The sequence below is a fragment of the Theobroma cacao genome, chromosome 6 (genome assembly GCF_053813885.1).
Source record: "Theobroma cacao isolate CCN51 chromosome 6, ASM5381388v1, whole genome shotgun sequence".
NCBI lineage: Eukaryota > Viridiplantae > Streptophyta > Magnoliopsida > Malvales > Malvaceae > Theobroma > Theobroma cacao.
Window position 1 is genome coordinate 2,667,737 of NC_142644.1, and position 24,299 is coordinate 2,692,035.

Below are 24,299 nucleotides of genomic sequence, written 5' to 3' on the forward strand. Positions count from 1 at the left end.
AAGGTGTCTATTGCCCTATCGCAAGGGACATCAATTACCCTTTCTCCACCTATAATTTCTTTTTGGGTCATGATTTCTAATTGTTCTTTAAATTTGGGTAGTACTTTTAATCTTTTGGATACTCCTATTTCGAGTGATAATAGGTTAATTGGCAAAAAAAAGTTCAATTCTTTGGGTTTCTCTAATTTGTTGCATTAAAAGGAATCGATCACAGGGTTCCTTTCCTAAGATTTTGTTAGTGCACAAAAATAAGGAGAAACAGGGTTCGGTTAAAAGAAGTAGGAAGAAGTTGAGGGAGGGCATTTTTGTTGGTTTGAGTAATTCTAAGTCCCTTTCCATTTACCTAGAGACAATTTTGTTTCTGATGCAAACATTGCCCATAGAAATTCGATTATTAAAAGGGAAACAGTTGATTCTATAAAATTGGCAAATAGCTTTGGGGTTTTTTTTTTTCATGATCCGAATCCTTAGGTTGTTAATGCCTTGGTTGATATAGATATCTCTCAAGATATGTAATCTTTTCTGTGTGTCTTTGGGATTTTTCCCCTATGTTACTGCTCACACGGAATGTCAAAAGGATGAATAGTGGTGAAAAAAAATCTTTTAAAAGGAAAATCTTATCAGTTAAGTTGAATATGGTGTTTTTACAAAAGTCTTGATAAAATAGAATTACTTTAATATCAAAATTGTTCTTAAAAGTTAATTAAGTTCTTGAGTTTATAATAGTATTTAGTTATTTTTTAATTAGTTTATTTTTATTAAGTTAGTTTATCTTATACTATTTTTATATTTATTTGCCTTAGTTTAGTTAATACTTATTATTTTTTATATTTTTGTGGGACTTTAAAGGAATAAGGCTCGATTTGCTAAAGAAAAATGTTTAGAGAGCTCAAGCTCTGTTTGTACAAGTCGTAATAATTTGAGCATAACTTTCAATCCCAATCTCAATTCCAATGTCCAAATGAAGTCATTCTTGACCAATGGAAAGTTAAGAGATAGAGCTACAACTTTCATTCAGGTTACTTTGCCCATTTATGCCTTGATGATAGAGAAAATTGCATTGAAAGTTGCCAAAGTGTAGTAGTAAAAAAGATAAGGCTTGAAGCCAAGGGAGCATAGCAGCACTGATGGGGGAGCATAGCATCACTGATGGGGTGTGCCACGGCATCGAAGAGAAAAATTTGAATAAGTTGCTGCGAGAAAGAAAAGGATTTGAGCTGACTTAAGTCCTATGGGCTCTACACTTATTTTAAGCCAAAATTAAAAGTCATTAGGCTAAAGTAGTTAAGTTTATGACAAATTAGGTTAATTAGTTTCGATTATATATAGATAACTTGAGAAAAAGCTAGCTGTAAGAAGAAAATCCTAAGAGAAATTCAAGAAGTTAAAAGGTTAAGGCTGAAGATTGAAGATCAAGATTGTAAAATTTGTTTATTTTCTTCTTCCTTAGCATTTATTATTCTTGTTACTCTTGATGGTTAAATTTCATATTTTTTTCTTTATTATTGCAATTATGAGTTGCTAAATTTTTTTTTCTAGGACTACAATTGAACTCACATGTAATCTAAATTTTTAATTTCTTTCTAGCTTATTTTCAATGGAATTGAATTGTATATTCCTATTTGTCCTCAGTGCTTTTAATTTTCTGATTACTCATTAAATTGATTTAGAAATCTAAACACAACTTTAGATAGGGAGTTTAGTGAAGAATAAAATTGGAATAGCATATGATCATATTTATTTACTTGGTTGAATAAATTGATTTATGTATAGGATAGAGATATACCTATATGCCATATGTAGCTAAGATTAGAGCCTGAACTTGATGAATCTATTTTGATTTCAAGTCACATAGGGTTATAGTGTTTTATTTAAAGTAGATATTTTTATAAGAGTTTCGGAAAAGCCTCATAAATAATTGAAGACTTCAGGGTAGCGATTTAATATATTGGAATAAGTTAAGAGAGAGAGAGGTAAGATTTAGAAGAAGTGTGAGGGATATCTTAATTTTAGGCTTGTTTAAATTTATTTTTATTCAATTAAATTTTTTCTTTGATTTTTAATTATTGTTAATTAGTTTCTTTCTTTTGTTAATTAATTTTTAGTTTAATTAGTTATTAATTTTTAATTGTTTAAATAAGATTAAATTATTCTAATTTTAGTAATTAGTAAAATTTTAAATCAATTTTCTATGTGATCGATACTCTGCTTACAATTGTATTGTCTTTCTTATACGTATACCTGCGTGGATGGAGAATTTTAACAATAAATCTAAACTGAAATCTATTAATTCCCATTTATTTAGTAGCCCTTGGAATATTAATGGTATTTCTTGGGCTTGTGTTTTTTCTGGAGGAGCTTCTGGTGGATTGATTTCTGCTTGGTAGGACTCTTTTTTCTCGTGTGAATCTAGAATAGAAAGGAAGCACTTTACTTTGTTAATTAAGACTCTTAAAAAGGTCAGTAGATAGGTGGGTTTTGGGAACATTTATGGCCCTAATGATGAAGATGACAAAAGATCTATTTGGCTTGAACTTGCCGAGATTATTAATGAGTTCAATTTGCCATAGTGTTTGGGGGGTGATTTTAATATTGTTCTTTCGTATAAGGAGATATTAGGTTGGTAGAATAGTGAAAGAACCATTCTTCATTTTCAATAATTCATCAATGATGTTAGTTTGTTGGATCTTCCTCTATTTGGAGGTAGCTTTTCTTGGTGTGAAAGCTGAGTTACTAAAAAGATGAATTATCAATCATAATTCTACACTTGGTCTTATTTGTGGTTATGAAATTGGGTATGTTGACCACCTATTTATTGAATGTCATGATGTTTGGAAAGTACAGACTTTGTGACTTAAAGCTTAAGGCATCTCAAGGGTCTTTCTTGGCAAGATGGGTGATCTTTTCATTACCTGGAATGATAAATTTTCTGATTATAATCGCAACCCTGTTTAGCGACTGGCTTTTTTTGTGATCCTTTGGACTATTTGGATTCACAGAAACAATCTTGTTTTCAATGATAATCTTTGGGATCATAGGTACATTTTTTATATTGTGAAGCTTAAAGTGAAATGGTGGATAAGAGCCAAATTGCCACAAGTTAATTCTTCTGTTACTGATATGTTTTCTTTGCCAACTTGTATTAATGCTCCATGTTCCAAGTAAAAATCTAGGAAGAAGTGTGATTGGGGTAAACCTTCGATGGGTTTTATGAAGTTCAATATTGATGGTGCTGCTCGTGGTTGCCCCAGTCCTTCTAGTATGGGTGGTGCAATGCATAATCACGAAGAAGATGTTAAAATCCTCTTTTCCAAACCGCCTGGCCATGGTGATTCCAATATGGCGGAAATCCTTGCTATTAAGGAAGCTTTTTATCTTTTTGTTGCTTTTTCATGGTGCTTTATTTATTCCCTCATTAATGAATCTGATTCATTTAATGCTGTTTGTGGGTTAACCAACCATTTACTGTTCCTTAGAGATTTAAAGGGATCATGACCATATCAATTGTTTGAAGAACAAAATTAGGAATTGGTCTGTTATTCATACATCAAGAAAGGCTAATCACCTGGCTGACAAACTTGCCAAATTGGCTGTGGATCGCTCAACTGATCATCTTCAGGTGTTTGCTTCTGATTTTTTTTTCCTTCTGGGTTCCCCTAGTGTTGTTTTTGTCTTCTCTTGATGACTTTCCACTTGTTTTTATTGTCTGCATTGGTCTTGAGAACGTTTTCCATTTGTTGTTTGTTTCTGTTTGTGGCGCCTTGTATTGAAGAGTTCTCATCTGCTAATGAGGCTCTATCATTTTAATAACATATTATGCCTTTAAAAAAAAAACCAAATTAACCAAACTGAATTATTATATTTTAATTTGATTTAATTTGATTTTCATTATAATATGATCTGTCTTTTTTTAAATAAAAACCAAAATTTCAATTTGATTTAGATTTACCCTTGGAAAAAACAACCCAAACCAAACCATGCTCATCCTTTTTTTTTTTTTTTTGGGTGTTGATTTGGGCATGGTAATAGATAAGACCCTAAGAAAGGAGAGAGAAATAACAACATGGAGGTGATATGAAATTAAAACAAAAAACCTTTGCTATCAATGACAATTCTTGCATTGATATGTCAAAAACCATTTGTCTGCATGAATCTTTTAATTACAAGAAGTAGATGAATTGTCTTATTTGCTCCATCAAGATCCTACATATAATTATTCCAATTTGTCTAAACTCTGAATCCTATAAAGAGTCCTTTGAGACTTAAACAAGAAATATACAAAGAGAGGAAAAAGCCAACAAGAATACATAGTATTACCTTGCAAATGTTGATAAGCAGAGTTGCATTCAGGCTGAAGGTCGTCATCAGGTTCATATACGAGATCAATGACAAATTCTTTTACATATAAATCAGAAAACACTGTACAACTCATTTGATCACCTTCTTTCAATTCACCCATAAATCTCCAAAAACTAAACCAAAAAATCTTGTTCTTGGCTTTAGGAATTTTGATGAAATTTTTATAATAGATCCACTTAGTATCTTTGGTCTTGTTGACAATCTCAATACGTGATAAAAAATCAAATATTTTATCATCTTCATCAAGAAGAATGACCCCCAAGTTTAAATAGCCAATACGTTGACCAGGGCTTCGGGCCACTACAAATGAAACCTTGTTTCCAACAGCATGATGGTTGTACCAACCCTTGGGAAAGCCACTTATATCATACATGCTAATTATCCCACAATCATAAAACACCTATAACAATATTAAATTAATTATAAGTTATAAAAAGAAAGAAAAGAATAATAAACCAAAAATATTTGAAAGGAGATCAAGGAAACCTTAGGGGAAGCAATCGTTTTTGGTTCCTCTAAATCATTGTAAATTTGCACTTTGATATTTCCACTGGAGCCCAATTTGAGAAACTCTTCATTAACTTTCAACTCAATTTCTCTCCAAATATCTTCATTTTCTAAAAGATGTGAAAATAGATATGTCATTATTATACAATTTTAATAATCAAATATTACATTTCCATGAGTACTCGTGTATAAAAAAATTGAATTTAAAAATACAACAAAAAAAGCCCTTAAAGATACAATAGTATAGTGGTGCATGAAAAAAAAATAATTAAATTTTAGATTAGGATCCAACTTAAAATTAATATTAATATATTAAAAGAATGCTAAGAATTTGAGACCTAATTGATTTAGAAGGCTTAGGTTGAAATTATAGGAAAATGACAAGAATAGATGAGAAAGTGCTACATATCATTTTTGTAGTTTAAGATCGTATGTATAAGGATAGGAACAATATTATAAGTGAAAAGGCCTTTGTTAAAGGGGAAAGATCTCCCATTTTTAAGAACCAATGACTAGATTATATATGACTTATAAGTAAGGGCATACCTTTTCCCTACGAGGTACCTTTTCACAAAAGAACAAAATCACAATAGCAGATCTCAAAATAGATAATATCTTGTAATTTGATGTAGTCCAATAACTCTAGCATTAACAAATGGTTGTGTTTGTGGGACTCCCATATTGACCCTCAAAGAAAACAAAATCTACTTTGATTGGGGGGTTAATGTTGAGGGGAAAAAATTCCACATCTTTTTTTCTTTTGAAAAAATTAGATTCCACATCTTTAAGAACCAAAGATTGAATTGTACCTTATAAATAAAGACATGCTCCCTCACAAGGTGCATTTTTTCAAAATGATAATATCATCAAGGTAGGCCCTAAAAAAAAACAATATCTTGTAACAAGGTGCAATCCAACAATCCTATCATCATTAGTTCTTTTTATATTTATGGCTACAGTTAACCTAAAGTGATTTATAAATATTTTGACCTAAAGTAAGCATGTATAGGTGTTTATAGGATAGACTAAGCTCAATTAACAATTCAAAAACTTAAGCGAGGGCAATAAGGCCTATTTATTTCCTATTTATTATTTAAATATTAAAAATATTTTTGACATAATATCTAAAAAAATCTTTAAACTATTTAAGAAAATTTAAACAAACCCTTACACTTTTATTATGTTCATTAAGTCCTTATACTTTTATTTTGAATCAAATAAGTCATTGCCTTTTTATTTTAAGTCAAATAAGTTTTTATAACTAAATATTGACTTAATCAAAATGTCATTTATCATTCTATATCATGTGATATTGACATAACATTCTAACATGTCATATTTGACAATGATTTGACATGCTGACATATCTCGTACTTAGTTTTTTTATCTCAAAAATTCATAGATTAATTTAAAACATTTCCATGAAAAAAGCAAGATATAAGAAACTATTGATATATAAAGTCAAGCCAAAAAGATAAAAAAGTTCTTATAAATGCTATTAGGTGTAATCATACCTTGAGAGTATTGTGGAGGATCATCTTCACACATAACCTTGGTTTCTGATACACATGTAACACCAAATTCTCTTATGTTGAGACCAAAAGTTGATAATTTGCAGCTCACCAAATCACCATTTTCCAACTGATAATCCATTACTGGCCAATGGATTAGCCATAAGATTGTGTTACTATTCGTTTCAGGAATTCCAATGAAACTTGAGAAATAAAACCATGTCAACTTCTTGGTCTCATTAATAATTTGCACCCATGGTAGATGGTCAAATATCTCATCACTAACAAGAGAATATACTATGCATAGTTTTAACCAACAAACTTTTTCACCGGGATTTTGTGGCAAAGAAAGGGAAATTTTATACCCTTTAGAGCGAGACTGAAATAAGATTGGAACCTCATTTCCGGAGACAAAGCAGCTAGTTATGTCACCATCACGAAATATCTGATACATTAAAATCATTATTTATGAAAGTACTAAATAATGTATGATAAGAAAATAAAAATTTTTAGTAGACTAAGAAAAGACCTGAGTGGTAGCCACCATTTTTGTGTCCGTAAGATAGTTATAAATTTTCAATTTAATGCTTCCGATCAAGTCCATATTGAATAAGCTTTTGATCTTTTCCACTTCAAAGTTTTCAACTGGCTCCAACTTGAACACACCTTCAACCTCAGTTAGCTTTTCACAACCAAAGACAATACACCTTTTTAAATTTAATAAGCGTGGCAAACTTGAAATCCTATACAATGGTTGAGACGTTATCACGTGCAAGCCACTCATTGGAAGCTTTGGAAGCCATTGGAGCTCTTTGCAACAAATTAGCAAAAGTTCATCAAGGTTTGTGAGGTGGATAATGCTCTCAGGAAGGCTACGAATTGGGTTTCTACTTAAATTTAACGATTTCAAGGAAGGTAAGTAACTCAAATCAACGGCCATAACATCATCAGATAGTCTGCAACCTTCAAGACTCAACTTTACCAAAGAACATGGCAAAGATGCCCAAAAGAAACCCAACTCTTTGCTTCTTTTCAATGATAACCAAGACAACCATGAATTGGATTCATATATAGCAGTTCCATCTAAGTTAAGCACCTTCAATGAGTTCATATTTTGCAAATCCCTAGGTGCATCATTAAATGTTGAGCAACCAGATAAAATAAGTTCTTCAAGAGATTCTAACGAACCAATTGTCTTTGGAAGTTTTCTAAGACTTTTGCAACCTTTAAGGTTTAAAACAACAAGAGTCTTTATCTCAGCAATGGATTGATCAACCTCAATCAACTTTATGCAATCTTTAAGCATCAACCTTTCAAGACTATGAAGACCTGATAAGTTAAGGATTTTGAGAAGGCCATGGGAGTGACTGAGATTAAGGATCTTCAAATTTGGAAGAAAATACTGTAGAAAAGGAAAAAAACACTTAGCCTTATAATTTTGTTTTTGCTTCACAAAAAGTAAAGAGAAATTAAGTAGTATCACACCTTTGTATCATTCCAAACATGTTTGAGGCTACTATTGCGCATCTCAAGAACAACTAGCCCAGAAATATCTAAATCTCTAAGAAGATATTCTTGAGGAAATCCATGCCAACACAACCATATTAAGCTCCTAGGGAAGTCTCTGTAGTCTCCTTTAAGTTTTACATAATCCAGTTGAAGTAGTTTAAGTCTCTGCATCTTTGCAAATGCATCAGTTTCTATATGTACCTCATTTGACATGTGAAATGAATTTTTTGAATGATTTGCAGTTGTCTTTCCATACTTCTCTTCCAGTAATCTTTGTAAGTCAATGGTAAGGCACTTGATTGTTTTTGTACCCTGTTGGAGAAAGAATTTTTAAATTTAAAAAAGTACGATATTAGAAAATTGAATAAAAAGAGTACAAGAAAATGAAGTCTCTCTTACAATTTTTTCTCTTAATGCATCAAATGCATCCTTATGCCACAACCTGCTTCGTTTCCCAAGGTCAAAAGATTCTTGACAAACAATGTCCCTACCCATATCTCTAATCATTTGATGCATCATCAACTTGTTTCTTTCACTAACAACCAAAAGAGACCTATTTATGAGATTTTCTATACCAATTACTGTACAGTAATCACAACCATCTAGAATTTTAGTTGTGTAATCTCTATCCTTCCCGATGAATACACAAGCTATGTCAAGGAATAGATTTTTATCATGATCATCTTGTAGGGAATCATAGCTTATTCTTAGAATCTTCTGAATTTTGCTATGAGGGATTGCTTTCAATTTCTCTAATGCACTTCTCCACACATTTATACTTTTACCAGACAAAGAAGAACCCAAAACTTGAAGAGCTAACGGAAGCCCACCACAATGTTGCACTATACTCCTTGCGTAATCCATATAACTTTCAATTGGATTATTCTGTCCGAAGGCATACCAATTAAAAAGTTGAAGTGATTCATTGAAAGCTAATTCTTTTACTTCAAATACCTTGCATAAGTCTCCATAATTGGATGATTCTTCAAGGTCAAACATCTGCCTAATAAAAAGATCACTCAATAGACATCGATGCCTGCTAGTTACAATGATTTTACTTCCTGGATGAAAAGGAATTTGCACTCCAATTATTTCAGTTACTTTTTCTAAATCATCCACATCATCTAGGACAAGAAGCACACGTCTATGGCATATAGTTTCTTTGATCTTAGTGATTCCATCATCTGAGTTGTATATTTTGTTTGCTTTCCCCTTCAAGATATCTGAAATAAGTTGTCTTTGCAATTGAACCAGACCATTGCGTTCTTGAGTAGTCTCTCTAACATCAGCAAGGAAACTGTAACTTTCAAATCTTTGGAAATTCTGATTGTAAACAAGTTTGGCAATGGTTGTCTTCCCAATCCCTCCAATTCCGCAAATTGTTGCTATGCCAACCTTATTTGATCCATCTCTCAACCACCAATTGATGCGTGCCACAAAAGCATCTATTCCAACTAAATAGGGAGGGACATATAAAGCGGTGCGATGGAGTTTACTTTGAACTTGCTTAATAATATCTTGAATGAATTGTGATTCATGTCTACAAATGTTAAAATATATAAGTTTTAATATATTCAAAATATAACTTAGCACCTTTCAAAATATATATATATATATATATAGTTACTTTCTTCACATTAAAAGAAAAAAAGAACTTACTTTCTTTATTTGTATCTGGAAAGGTAGCACTCAAAAAAATTAGAGATGGCAATCAATATCATCCGCTCCAAACCTGACCCAACTCAAAATTTTCTTATTCTAAACCTGCTTCGCTTTGACACCGGGTTATCAACTTTAATATCCAACCTCGAACGAAGAAAACTATATAACCTGCATTCGACCTCTTCTACTTCAAAATCCTTTTTTTATATTATATTATTTTTATTTTCATGTAATTTTTTATTTGTAGTGTAAATTACATCTTAATTACTTTTACATATAGTATATTATTAAGTTTTTCTTCCAAATTTTATTATAATTGTCATAGTTTAAATTACTTTGGACTTTATTATTTTATAGTGAAAATAAAATAACTTTAAAAAAACTAGCTCCCGGGTTTAGGGATACCCGGATCTACAAGAATATCATCACCCAAAACAAATCCAGCAGCCACCATTTGGGATAAGGCAAGACAAAGAATATTAGGCCGGTGTAAATATGTCCTAAACCAACCAAAAGCAGTTAAACTTCTACCCCTTGCAAATATATTATTAAAATAATATCTCTAATTAATACTAAATAATAAATTTATTAATTTATTATTATACTATACGTATATCTATAAATATGAAATTAAATAAAATACTTTCTATCATACCTCGAGGTGGGCACCCTAAACCTGACCCGAACCTCGACCTAATTTTTTAATTGTAAAACTCGACCCAACCAGCTTCAACCCCCAATTTTCAAAAAAAAAAAACAGTCCTATCAGGATGGGGCAAGACAAAACCCATCAAGTACGGGTTATTTTGCCATTTTTATGTTTTTCTAATTCTTTTTGTTGGTCCCTATTTTTAATATTACCGAATTTAAGATAAGTGTGTTGGTTTCAATAAAATTATATCTTTATCTCTAGTCATTATAACTTTTTAGTCATGTGAAATTTATTGTGTAATATAGGAAACATTAATAGGAATGTCAACTTAGGATATGAAAAATAACAATTTGAGAAATTTAAAAAAAAAATGGTGGCAATCATTTCATGACCCATGAGGAAGGTTGAGAAATTATTTCTCACTAGATTGGTGCTTTTAGTTATATTCGATGGCCCTATAAATCAAAATCAAGAATGAAATTCAATGTTCATCTGTACGAGGCTAAGGAAGAGACGATTTATGCTTTGAAATTAAACCTGAATTGGGAATTTAATATTCCTTTATCAAGTCAAAGAAACATTAAAATATTCAATCACGTAGTGAAAAAACTATCATGAAATTATGGGCATATATAGGATTGCAATTTTTAAGAAGGGATCAAATAGTTTCAAACTTGCTTACCTATCCTCTAGAAGCATGCCTCCCAAATCCGCAACTTCTCTTAAAGCAGTCCTCCATCTTTGTACCATGTCCATCTCATACTTGAAGCTCTCTTCATGTCTAGCAAACGCTTCTGCAAAACTCCCTGTCTGCTTCTTGACTTGAGATGGATTCACGTCATAGAAAATTGGCAAAACGATGTGTTTGGAGAATTTTCTATGTTCCATTATCTTGACAAGTTCGTTAAGACACCATGTTGATGAAGCATAATTCTTTGAGAAGATAATGATAGACATTTTTGACTCATGCAATGCTCTTTCAATTTCATCTCTTATGTTCTCTCCTCTTTCAATTTCATCATCATCTCTAAACGTGTGAATTCCTGTGTGCACTAAAGCCATGTAAAGATGATCCGTAAAGTTTTTACGTGTATCTGTACCTCTAAAACTCAAGAATACATGATAAGTATATCGAGAAATTGATGAAGAGGACTCCTGGACCATTGAAACAGCCATTGCAGAAGAACACAAAAGAATTTGTATTGGTTGATGAAGCACCTAAAATAGTGTAGAACAACTTAATTATGTCATCAAAGGAAAGAATTTAATAAAAAATTTGAAGGCCTTATATATAACCAAGATCAAAGAATTAAAAATAAGTAGTTATATAAGTTAGAGCTAAAGGTAGGATTAAAGATCATACTTATGCGGGTAAATGAATCTAGACAATACAGTACCTTTCTAACAGCCTTTCGTTGCACTTGTACTCTCTATGAAGAGAAAGTGGACCGTAAAACCAGAAATGATCAAGAAATAGAGACCTTTTGCATTTTTTAAGAAATTAGACAGGATGTGTTCTTATGAACTAAGAACAGTAAGCAGCACTACAACCCTTTTTATACTTAAAAATTGACATGATAAAGCCCTCTTTAATACATCTTTATTTTTAATTGTTGTCATTTTCAGCTGACTTTTCACACCATTGAACAAAGAATTGAACTTAAGGCAACATGTCATGATTCATTTCCTGTATGACTTAGACTTTGGGGTTGGGGTTGGTGTATCACAATATTTGACTCAATAAAAAGTGTATGTATCTGTTATATAAAAAGTTTAGTTTGAATTCTTTTATTTAAAAAAAAAACACAATTAGACTAGCAACAAATTTTTTTTTTGAAAAGCAGACTGCCAACAATTTCATATATGTTAAACAATAATTAGGATTTTTTTTTAACAAAAATAACTTTAAAAAAGTTAAGTGAGATATTATTATTATTATTCTTTGATGAAGTGATCATAGTAATTCTAATTTTGAATACATACGAAGGAGTTGAAAAACGTTATCTATAAAATAAACACTAGATAGGCAAGAATTTTATATAATTTAATTAATTTTTTTTTTTGAATAGCAAGATATTATAGATGGAAAAATAGAGTCACCCGAGGAGTGGTCTCCATCACAAAGAAAATTCAGAACAACCAAACAGAATAAGAAAAATTGCCCAAGAAATAGAGGCAACAAAAAACAAATCCAGAATAAAAAGAAACAAAACAAAGCAAACAAGAAAGGACCATGAAAACCGAAAGCAGAAACAGAAACCCAGCCACTGAGCAACCAGAATCGCAGCAAAAAAGACCTGCAGGGAAGCAAGAGAAACGCAGAAAATTCAACAACAGGAACACAAGAATTAGCCAAAAACCTGGAGACGGTCAGAAGTTCGATCCACAGCCAATTTAGCTAATCAATCTGAAAGATGATTTGCCTCTCTCAAAGTGTGGATGACAGACCAGCACCTACATTTTTTCTTCAAGCTATTAATTTGGTTCGAAATTCCCTTGAAGCGCCAAGGAACTGAGGAAGGATGATTAACCCGTTTAACAGTATTAGATGAGTCTGATTCAATAATGAAAGAATGAATAGCACATTAGCACTCCAGGAAGAAGCGACAAAAAGAAAGAATGACCTTTAAAGGGCTAAGCACTTAGCCATATTTGAGTCATATTTCCCTCGTGGCTTTGCAAAATGAATTTTAGCACAGCCATTATGATCCCGTAATGCACCTCCAATACCAGATGGCCCAGGACAGCGACGCGCCGCGCCATCAATGTTGAATTTCAAGGAACTGTTAGGTGGTTTAACCCACACGCAATTATCCTTGGACTTTTTCTTAGAAGAGGTTGCTTTAATTCCAGCTGATTCTCTAACCATGTCCATCACTGAGGAATTGCATTGGGACCATTTAGCCTTGACTCACCATCCAATTCTTTACTCGATAACATCAAAAACATAATCAGTGTGACCCATAGCTTCCCATTGAATACCAAATTATTTCTATGAATCGAGATCATCCATAGGATGGCTAAGAAAGCCATCCTCCAAATAAGGAGTTGCTCATTATCAAAGAATAGTCCATTTCAAAAGAAAAGAAATCTCTCATATTACCAGGGGCAACCCAAGAAATATCCCATGCATTAATCCACAAAGCCCATAACTACCAACCATCATGACATTTAATGAAAAGATGTTCCACGGATTCAACATCCAAATTGAAAATAGGGCAAAAAGCAACATTTCTATCGATCAAACCTCTCCGCAGAAGCCCACCTATAACGGTAATACTCTTTTTCATAACCTGCCAACCAAAAACTTCACATTTGGAAGTAGCAAGATTAGACCAAGTAATATTCCAAAAATTTCTAATACCATCAGTTTCATAAAAAATCCCCAAATAATCTTATCAAATAATTTATAATTTATATAATCTTATCAAATAATCTTATCACATAATTTATAATTTATATAATTTATCAAATAAGATTATATAATTTATTTTGTTAAATAATTTACCAAATAGTTTTAGTTTAATTTTAAAATGTATTATTTTGCATAAGAGCTTCATAATAGTTTTTAAGTTAAAAAAAAAAAGTTAGACCAAATATGCTCTTACTATGATTTTGTTTTAAATCTTTACTTTTATTTTTATAATAATTTTTAGGGATAAAAACTCCAAAGAAAAAAAATCCAATCTCAAACAAGATTTTTGCCTTTTTTTTTTCTCAATAGTCCAATTATTTTAGGCCACTTAATTTTCTGGGTCTAAACATGGGTAAAATCTAAAAAGTCTCTCAAAACGCTTCAAAATGACACACTTTGATCCCTCTTATTTCAAAATGATATTTTGGATCCTTTAATTGTTAACATTTAGTCAACAATTAAAAAAAGTTATACCTAATGCTACATAAATATTTTAGAACACAAATGCCCTCTCAAAAAAAAAAACATCTTTTCATGTTGTCTTCGAAAACTTAATAAAATTCACTTTAATATTTAATAAAATTCAATATTTAACAGAGCAGAAAAACCTTAAAACTTAATAAAATTTTAGAATGAAATTTTTGAATGTGGTAGTTTGTCTCACTTTGATACATAATAAAATTCAATATTTGACAAAGAAGAAAAGAAAACTTAAAACTTTTGACATATAGTAATCAAGTCAAAATCTTTTTACATCACCCTAAACCCTATTCTAGAAAAAAAAATTTTAGGCAAATATTTTTGGACAAAATTAGTAATCATGAGTAAGAAATTAATCTCTTAACCTAGCACCATTAAATTTGAAATATCTATCATTGAACAAAAGATTTACTTTTAATATATTCTTTTCAATGAAAAGAAAATTTCTTAAACTATTGAAGAAATAAATAATTTGATGACAATAGATTTTACATCAAAAAAACTCTTTATGGTTTTGCAAGGTAGATATAGCTTTAAATTTCGAGGCTTTCAAATCAAATTTTTTTAGCTTTTTTTTTATTAAGGTTTTTGAGAGAGCAATGAATAGTTTATTTTAAAAAAAAAGAATATACTTAAATTAAAAAAATAATATAAACAGATTTATGTCTTAAAATATTTATGCATTAGATCTAATTCTTTTAACTATTAACTTACAGTGTTAAGAGTTAAGAGATAAAAATATCATTTTAAAACAAAAAATGTTAAAATATCCTTTTTAAATGTTTTAAAAAAAGTTTTGAATTTTATCCAACAAATATGACTGGACCCGCTATGAATCCAAACTAGAATGCGAGTTGACATCCAAAAATATTTGCCGGTCATTTTAGGAAATCAATTGATGCGGAAAGGTCAATTCAAGCAAATGCATTTTCAAACCAAATATTTTTGCCAGTCAATCACTCCACAGACCACACCAATTTATATGTCAGAAAAAAATATTCAATGTGGTCCCTTGATCCTCCTGTGCCGTTCACCAATGTCGACTGTTCCAACGTCACTGTCTAGCAGCTGTTAGTCTAATCTCCTGACGAGTGAGCTGACTTCCAAAGCATTTTGGGCGTCCGTCCATTTCTGGAAATCAATTTATGGTAGAAGGTCGGTCAATTCACGCAAATGCATTGCCACTCCAAATACATTTGCGGGTCAATCCCTCAACAGGCCACACCCATTTATACATCTGGAAAAAACAATTCAACAAAAATTCATTTTGGTCAATTCATACCAACTATACTTTTTTATTATTTATTTTTTCTAATTTTTTTTGTCTTTTCTTGCTCTTAGCATTGTTTAACTTAAATTGGTAATATTTTATTTTGATGTTTCAATTCTAAAATTATCTTTTGCCTCTCCCTTGTCTTTCTTTCTTTTTCCTTTTTCTTTCATCTTCATTGTATATGTTATTTGAATTCATGCTTATGATCGTTATAATTTTTATTATAGTGATTTATTTATTTTCTATAATTCTTTTTTCTTTCCTTCTTTTTATTATTCTTTGTTAAATTTACAATTTTCTATTGATTTAAATTAATTCAAGAACAAAATATATTTTTACCTCAACAATTATATTATTCTCTCCTTTTTATTATTGCCTATATAAATTTATAAATTTATGATTGTTAATGTATTAATTTAAACTAATTCAATAATAAAAATATTTTTACCTCAATAATAATAATAATGGCACATAAAAAATACATCCAAAATCAACCCAACTAAAATAACTCAACGCTTTCTTCCAAAAAAAAAACCCAACACTTTAAATTTTTTTAACCCAACCAGAAAGCCCCGAACACATTAACTCCAAATTTAAAAAAAGTCTAACAACCCATCCAAAGGAAAACCTATATCACGAATTTAAAAGCCCAGATCCATAAAACGAAGACCAACCCAATTTCCTTCCACCACCTTTCGAACAAATTGTTCCAATCAACACCAAATCCCCTCCCATATATATGGCAGTCCCTAAATCCCCTTGCACTACTTCAACAAATTTTTCGGCCACTGAGCATAAAACTTATGGAGCTACTCCACTAGCTATCAATTACTCTTCAAAATCTCAAACAGAAATTTGATTAATAAGTGAATAATTTTTTGTTCAAGTTCAACTTATTCAGAATCAAATGAGAATCATGTTTATCTTATCGAAGTTCTAATAGCTCTTTGTTTAGAATGTGAGGCTATCAGAGCTTTAATGCTATATTATAGTCCTTCCAATAGTAGATACTATTCTAGGAATCATTTTTTAGGATGCATCTTGGCCTAGACAAATCTCCTGTACCGATGTTGCTCTTGTTGCTACCCATTCCAAGCCTCAAAATCATGGGCTAAATTTTGTAAGAATTATCGCTAAAAGGGTCACAACTTTTCTAATTGCCCTACGATGTCATAAGATTGGGCATATTATTGAGAATTGTTACCTGTGTTCACCTAAATAAAAAAAATGATACCTTTAAACTCAAGGGAGATTTCTCAATATTTAGATCTTTATCCATTGCCACTCCTGCATTTAAGGACACTGATATCGAGACTTTATTAATATAAATTATCTTTTCGAGTTCTTCTTTTCATACTACCTTCTCTTTTACTCTAGATGATTCATTTTCGCTCCTTGATTATACTTGTTGTAATCATATGACTCTTAATCTTTCTATCTTATCCACTATAATATCCTTTTTATCTATACTGTCAACGATACAAAAATGAACATCACTCACATTATACATCCATTACATACTTAAAAAAAAAAGCTTTAAAAAGACGACTTCATTTGGCCATGTGCTAATCTAAAAAAAATCACGTTTTTAAATTGCTATCATAATTTGCAAAGAAAAAAATCATGACCCATGATAGGTCAAATTAAAATATTTTTTGCTCATAAACGCGTTTACTAAAATCTAAAAAAAAAACAGTTTACCTCAACATGATGGAGCCACATTCTAATTTTTCTTAATCTTAATCTTCCATATACCTATTGTGTACTTTAGCATTAAATCTTATTTCTATGAGTCAATTATACGATTGAGGCTTCACTATTCTCTTATCTTTCTCCTGGCTGTTAGGTACAAGACCACAAATGGGGACAATTCTTGAGACACCCGCAAGGTGGAAAGATTGTTTGAAACATGTGTCCGTTTCCACTATATTTAGTTCTTCTTCGTATCAATGGCATCTTTTTCTATGTCAGGCTTTAGCAAGTAATTATTACATCCTCTATTTTATCGTGCGTTGTTAGGACAACCAGCTTTTTCATTTAATAATAGCTGTTTCTGATTTTCGTTTTGAGATTGTTGATTTTGATATTTGGGGACGTTTTCCTATTTCAACTGTAAGACATTTGTGTAATTTTATTCCCAGCAAACCAATTTTCTTCGGAAGTTTCCTAAGAAAGTAAGTGGCTTTAAGCATCAACTTCTCAAGACTTGAGAGTCTTTAAAAGCAATGGTTTTGATAAGACATGTGAGTGATTGATATTAAGGATCTTCAAATTTGGAATTTGAAATTAAATAACATAAAAATATTTTTATTAAATAAAAATGTGAAATAAATCACATCTTTAAAATACTTAATTGTTATATGATTGATAAAATCAGATATGGATTTTTAAATAAAAAGCATACTGATCAATTTCTTGCCAAAATAATATCAACTATTAATTTCATCACGTTATACAATATAAATATATAATTAATATTAATTAATCATGATAACTTAAATTTTAGTATTTTTTATTTTTACATGATAAAATATAATATGCTTATATATTGTTATTTAAATAGTTTATAAAAATTTTATTCAAAATAAATTTGATATTTTTATTTTTATAATTTCAAAAAAGAAAGAAATGAAAATAGCCAATGTTTTCGAACCCTACTCTTTAATCAGTTCCAATTATTTAAGTATGACTAATAAGTCATGTACAAAATGGTGATAAACTAAAACTTTCAAGTCAATTTGTTTGGTTTGGACATGTAGAGTCCGTTTGATAACCGAAAAATGACTTAATGGAAGAAAAATTTTTTTGTGTAAAATATTTTATAAGAAAATTTAATATTTTCTATTGTTTGGATAAACTGTCGAAAATATTTTTTGTTATTTGGATCATTTTATGAAAAATATTTTTCATCATGGTGGAGTTATTTAGGTGTTAAAATAATAAATAGGAGTTGATTACAAAACAATATTGATATTTGATTTTCACTTATTTGGATCAAAATTAAGAATGGAAATGAAAATGATCAAAATCAATAATAATATTTCCCAAAGCATTTAACTACATATCTGTAATAAAAATAATCTCTAATTTTCAAAAAATTTTCCATCTTATGGCTTTTTTATCACAACTATAAAAATATAAATATTCATCAATTGTGTAAGATATCCAAAACCTATACTTATAAATATGTATTCATTAAATGACGATCATTGAAATATTTTTTATTATAATTATTAGTAAGATTTAAACGTATTATAAATGTGTATTCATTAAATGATGAACATTGAAATATTTTTTATTATAATTATTAGTAAGATTTATTCCATTTATAAATAAAAAATTTAATTACAGGTTTCATTAAAAAATTATTTTTTAATTTTAATAACATTGTATAATTTAAATATTAATTATTTAAATTAATTTTTTAAAGTTAAATATTAATATTTTTATTTTTTAATATTTTAAGTTAAATATTAATATTCATCAAACTTATACTCATAAACTTAGTATAAAAGTCCTTTTGTTACTCTCTGAAAAATGTTTTACGCCTTTAAAAGATGTAAGATATTTTTCATGATTAACCCTGTTAACTTGCAAAATGTTTTACATTTAAAATTAATTTTTTATCTTCCAAACAAGTATAAGTCCTGAAAACGTTTTTCGAAAAATATTTTACTTCAAACAAAACAGACCTGTAATATCAAACTCGCCAATGAAAGAGAAATGTAAAAACTCTTGACAAGTTCAAAGGGGAAGTGAACATTTTGTTTTGCCTAATATGATTATCAAAAATACATTTGAAGGACAAAGAAAGCCAAACATATAATAATAATATGCATTTTATAAGGTGTCCTTTCAAGATTTCTCATCATAGCAATTAAAAGAGCATCAATTTCTTTTTCTTTTTTTGAATTAAAAGAGAATTACCTATTTATATATGGTAGTCAAATTAGTAGTATTATTATTCAGATTCTTATTAAAAGCTTGTCCTTTTCTTCAACTACATTGAAAGCAATGTGTCCATTAATAATTCAACTACATTGGAATTAATGTGACCTTTTCTTATTAATAATTCAACTATATTGAAAGCAATGTGTCCTTTTCTGATTAATACTTCTTATTATCTTAGTACCAACCAATCACTGGTGCAGCTACTAAACAATCCTAATTCTAATGGGTGAAACATGGCCGAGAGAAGTCTAAGTCAATACATTAGCTCACCACAAATTCATCAAAACAAGCAGTCAATCTCCTCAAACCCACAATTCATTTCTTTTTTCTTTGTTCATCAATCAAATATTTGATCACTAAATCATGATAAATTTGTGCTTAATCTCAATCTCAACGGAGGATACAGTCTCTCGTTGCTGGGATTGCATTGTTTAACATGCAAGTTATACACGTAAGCTTGAAGATAATCTCAAAGCTCTTAGTGTGGAATTGGCAAAACTGAATGCGCAAAGGGATGACGTGAAGCGAAGGGTAGATCTTGCCGAACAACAACGTATGGTGCCGCTCAACCAAGTTCAACTCTGGCTTTCAAGGGTGCAGATTGTGAGAGCTGAAGCTGAGGTATTGATCAAAGGTGGCACTCAACAAATTCAGAAATTATGTTTTGGTGGCTGCTTTTCCAAGAATTGTAAGTCTAGCTACAACTTTGGTAAACAAGTGACTAGAAAACTTGCAGAAATAGTTGATCTAAAGAATGAAGGAGATTTTGAAAGGGTAGCTAAGAATGAACTTGCACCCCAAGTGGATGTAAGACCTACTGAGCCCACGGTGGGTTTGGAATCAACATTGGCTAATGTCTGGCACTTACTTGAAGAAAAAGGTGTGGGCATTATTGGGTTATATGGCTTGGGAGGAGTTGGTAAAACAACACTCTGGACCCAAATTAACAACAAGTTAAGCAATAACCTAATCGATTATGATATTGTAATTTGGGTGGTGACTTCTAAAGATCACACTATCGAAAAGGTTCAAATGAGTTGTGGCAGAATAAAAGTTGCGATGAGAAAGCTACAGATATTTTCAGAGTGTTGATCAAAAAAAGTTTGTTCTACTGTTGGATGATGTGTGGGAGCGGGTGGATTTGATCAAAGTTGGAATAACTGTACCGAATTAGGAAAATGATTCTAAACTAGTTTTTACTACTCGTTCTTTAGAGGTATGTGGAGAAATGGAAGCTCATGAGAAAATCGAAGTAAAATGTTTAAGCGAAAATGCAGCTTGGAAATTGTTTAAAGAGAAGGTTGGAGGAGAAACCCTTGACAGCCATCTTGACATTCGAGGGCTAGCTAAACAAGTACCTGCAAAGTGTGGAGGACTGCCACTTGCACTGATTACAATCGGTCAAGCCATGGCTTGCAAGAAGATGCCCCAAGATTAGAAGTATGCGATTGAGGTCTTAAAAGAGTTTCCGCATAAATTAGCAAGAATGGATGAACAGGTGTATCCTCTTTTAAAATTTAGTTATGATAGCTTGCTTATTAACACGATGAGGTCTTGCCTTTTGTACTGTAGTTTGTTTTCTAAATATTCTAAAATTTTCATTTATGGGTTAATAGGTTTTTGGTTTTGCGAGGGATTTTTGAATGAATTTGACAACATAAGTAGAGCTCGAATGCAAGGGTACAACATTATCAATTCTCTTCTCAATGCATGTTTATTAGAAAGGGATGAAGATGTAAAATTTGTAAGGATGCATGATGTAATCCATGACATGCTTTTGTGGATAGCACGTGAGTGTGAAGCACTTGAGAAGAAATTTCTTGTACGAGTAGGGGAAGGATCAATTGAGGCATTTGATGTTGGAAATTGGGAAGGGGTGAGAATGTCATTGGTGAAGAATGGAATTGAAGATCTAAGAGGAAACCCTGCATACCCTAATCTTCAAACTTTATTTCTCATCGACAACAAGTTGAAGGTGATTAGTGATGGTTTCTTTCAATTATGCCCAATTTGAGAGTTCTAGTCTTGTCTTTAAATTTAAATCTCTGTGAGTTGTCAAAGGGAATTTCAGAACTAATTTCACTAGAGTATCTTGATTTGTCATATACAGGAATAAAAGAGTTACCAATTGAGTTGAATAGGTTGTCAAAATTAAAATTTTTGAAATTATTTGAGACATATTATGTGCCAAAAATCCCACGACAGCTGATATGTAGATTTTCAAAGTTGAAAAGATTCGTAATGACTACGTCAGAATCTTGTGGAGATGAAATGGATGAAGACAATATCCTAAATGGTGACAATGAAGGTTTAATAAAGGAATTAAAATACTTGCAACATTTGGATGAGCTGATTATAGAAATAAAATGTATTTTTGCTTTAGAAAGCCTTTTGAGCTCGCACAAGTTACGAGGATACACTGAGCATTTATGCCTCCGAGATTTAAGGAAGACAAAGGTATTGAATGCTTTATGTTTAGCAAATATGGAGCATTTAGAGCGCCTAAATATTAGCTGTTGTAAAAGCTTGGAAGAGATGGCAATAAGGAAGATGGAGAAGGAATTAGAAGAAGGAACCTCCTCACTCTTTCCAACTAATATTAATACTTTTAGTCCTTGCTTCCACGCACTGAACCGGGTTTGCATAAGCAAATGCATCAACTTGACGGACATGGCATGGCTTATTTTTGCTCCAAATCTGAAGTGTCTTAGTGTAATGTTTTGCTTAAGAATGGAAGGAATAATAAGTGAAGTTGCAACTGTGGTTGGAGTTCCGTAGCCAAGCCCATTTGCTAAGCTAGAAAGCTTGATTTACGAGAACTACTAGAATTGAAGAGCATATATTGGGATGCCCTACCTTTCCCATGTTTGAGGCAAATCAAAGAATTCAACTGCCCAAAATTGAAAAAGCTTCCGCTCAACTTTGACAGTGGGAAACAAATCAGCATTGAAGGATATGAGGAGTGGTGGGAAGAGCTTCAATGGAAGGATGAAGCCACTCGAAATGCTTTTTTACCCTCTTTCAAACGTGTAGATTGGTGGAAAGAGGTAGACTTCAAGGATGAAGCCACTCTACGTCCTACGTTTTGGCAACGATAAAACTATAAAGGAAAGGTATGTCATATTTTAGAAGCAATTTTTCCCTTATTTTTCTCTCTTATATTATCATTGTCTTCAAAGGTGAGATGACATGCTAACTGTGTTTGATATGATAAGGTCTCTAAAATTCCTGTCCCAGTAGTATTCATTTATTCATCAATCATTTTAATCCCTAATTCATCCAATATATTTGGCAACTAGTAAATTTTCTTGCTTCGAATGACCCAATAATTTTTAATTCTTCATAGTCCTCATTACATGTACAGTAAACACATCTTTGGGAACAACTAAAGAAGCACTAATAAATTTTCTGCACATCTGCATGTCTTCGTATTCATTGGGCAGAGACTGGCGCATGGACAAGTCAATCAGTTTGATGATAGCTACATGTATGTTGAAATCAACATTGAAAGAGAGAAAGGATGCTGGAAAGAGGTAGAATGGGAAGACAAGACACTTACTCCATGGTCTAATAACTTTATGGGGTTATGATCTTGAGGAATAAAAAACAATGAAGAACTCAGATGTAATAAACCACAAAGTCTTGTTTGGTTTTCTTCTCACTTGTCAAGTTTAGTTTGTCTTGGACCGAGATTGTAATTTGGATGTTCTGTTTTGTGTGGTTGTCTTGTTTTCATCATATCCCATACTTGATTTGTTTGGCGAAATTTCTATTTATATCTATCACTTGATAGTTCTCAACTACAGTGAAACAAAAATTAGAACTGTTTTCTTCTACATCTCTGCTTGCTGTCATTTTAGTTCTTGTCATGAGGTTTGCCATCTAAACCACGTTGCTTAGGAATTTAACAGGACCCTTTATTTTTTTCTTTGAAAACTAAATATCAGTAGATATTGCTGGTATGGTGAAGGTCAGTCGAATAAACCATCTTGATGGCATTGGAGTCCATCAGTGAACAACACTAGTTCAATGTAAAGGCTTTTCTAGTTGTCTTCTATTCCTATGGTAATGACAATGATATTAGCCTTGTAAGTTGCCTAATCTATCTTCCTAAAAAAATGTTGCTTTCCCATGTAAATGACTGATTCTTCTCCTCCCTATCTGCTCCTCTGTTCCTTGCCGCCTCCTCTCTCTTTCTCTTCCCTCTCTTCTATTTGAAGTCCATGACAAAGATGGAAAAACAAACAACTTGTTAGTGTGGAGTTTCAATCTGAAAATGGCTATGGCTTCAATAATTTTACCTTTCCCCCCGATGCAAGTTATATGAAAACCCGATTGGAGAGTTTCACATCCTGCTACAAATTACAAAATGTTTTACAACTCCGAGACACAAATTTCACTTGAAACTTCCTTGTTCATATTGGCAAAAATCTGAAACCAGTCAACCAGGATAATGCAAACATGCCATTCGTGGATTTTATCTGTATTCTCAGAGTAAGACAACGGAAAGCGTTTGGGATTTAACTAGGATCTCATGGCCTATCCATTTGTTTGAGGAAGAAGTGATGTGGACTTTTTGATTGAACATCCAAATTCTGCAGAAGCATCCTGGAATATAAAAGTTTGGAAATGCCATCAGGAATATACTGGAATCTACCTTGTTGTAATCTTCATGGTTCCAGCCTTCAAGAGCATTGCGGTGATGCGAATAATTTGCCTGGGGTTCTAAAGAATTGCTTGCAATGTAGTATTCATATGTACTTCTTGCTGCTTCAACCTCCACCAATCATTGAAACTCTGACAGGAAGAAGAGATGAAGCTTGGAAAAAGGCATCCGTCTGAGGTAGCAAAAAGCTTGCCTGGATGGGAACGCAAGTTTATGTCTTACAAGGCGTTGAAGAAGCAAGTGAAACTGATAAATCCCCATTGTAATGGAAAGAAAGGGTCAAGATCAGGCGATAGAAAATTGTCAGAGGGTGG

General features: G+C 31.5%; 1 protein-coding gene and 1 pseudogene across 4 annotated transcripts; one reads left to right on the plus strand and one right to left on the minus strand.

Moving 5' to 3' along the window:
* Positions 1-4,075: 4,075 nt before the first annotated feature.
* On the minus strand, positions 4,076-12,877 carry LOC18595290 (disease resistance protein RPV1-like). 3 transcript variants are annotated; one of them, XM_088807413.1, is made up of 8 exons: positions 12,561-12,877; positions 10,883-11,418; positions 8,286-9,426; positions 7,863-8,198; positions 6,907-7,779; positions 6,381-6,822; positions 4,846-4,976; positions 4,076-4,759 (listed from the first exon to the last, which is right to left on the minus strand). In XM_088807413.1, exons 2-8 carry the CDS (start codon positions 11,374-11,376, stop codon positions 4,214-4,216), a joined length of 3,963 nt encoding a protein of 1,320 aa, XP_088663539.1. In that variant the 5' UTR covers positions 11,377-11,418; positions 12,561-12,877; the 3' UTR covers positions 4,076-4,213. The 3 variants fall into 3 exon arrangements, with proteins under 3 accessions (XP_088663539.1, XP_017978658.1, XP_088663540.1); XM_018123169.2 differs by lacking the exon at positions 12,561-12,877 and adding an exon at positions 11,598-11,992; XM_088807414.1 differs by lacking the exons at positions 4,076-4,759; positions 12,561-12,877 and adding exons at positions 5,676-5,744; positions 11,598-11,993 and having other exon boundaries at positions 4,848-4,976.
* Positions 12,878-19,525: 6,648 nt separating this feature from the next.
* On the plus strand, positions 19,526-23,119 carry LOC18595292 (putative disease resistance protein At4g10780 pseudogene; annotated as a pseudogene). The gene is made up of 2 exons (XR_016027071.1): positions 19,526-22,432; positions 22,763-23,119. The product of XR_016027071.1 is annotated as a putative disease resistance protein At4g10780 pseudogene (transcript).
* The last annotated feature ends 1,180 nt before the right edge of the window (positions 23,120-24,299 follow it).

Bases quoted from the DNA above. Each gene is read 5' to 3' on its own strand.
- LOC18595290 (XM_088807413.1), bottom strand. From the start codon at position 11,376: ATGGCTGTTTCAATGGTCCAGGAGTCCTCTTCATCAATTTCTCGATAT. The intron at 6,823-6,906 runs GTCTTTTCTTAG...TTAATGTATCAG, and splicing joins AAATGGTGGCTACCACTCAG to ATATTTCGTGATGGTGACAT. The intron at 4,977-6,380 runs GTATGATTACAC...CACATCTTTTAG, and splicing joins TCCTCCACAATACTCTCAAG to AAAATGAAGATATTTGGAGA.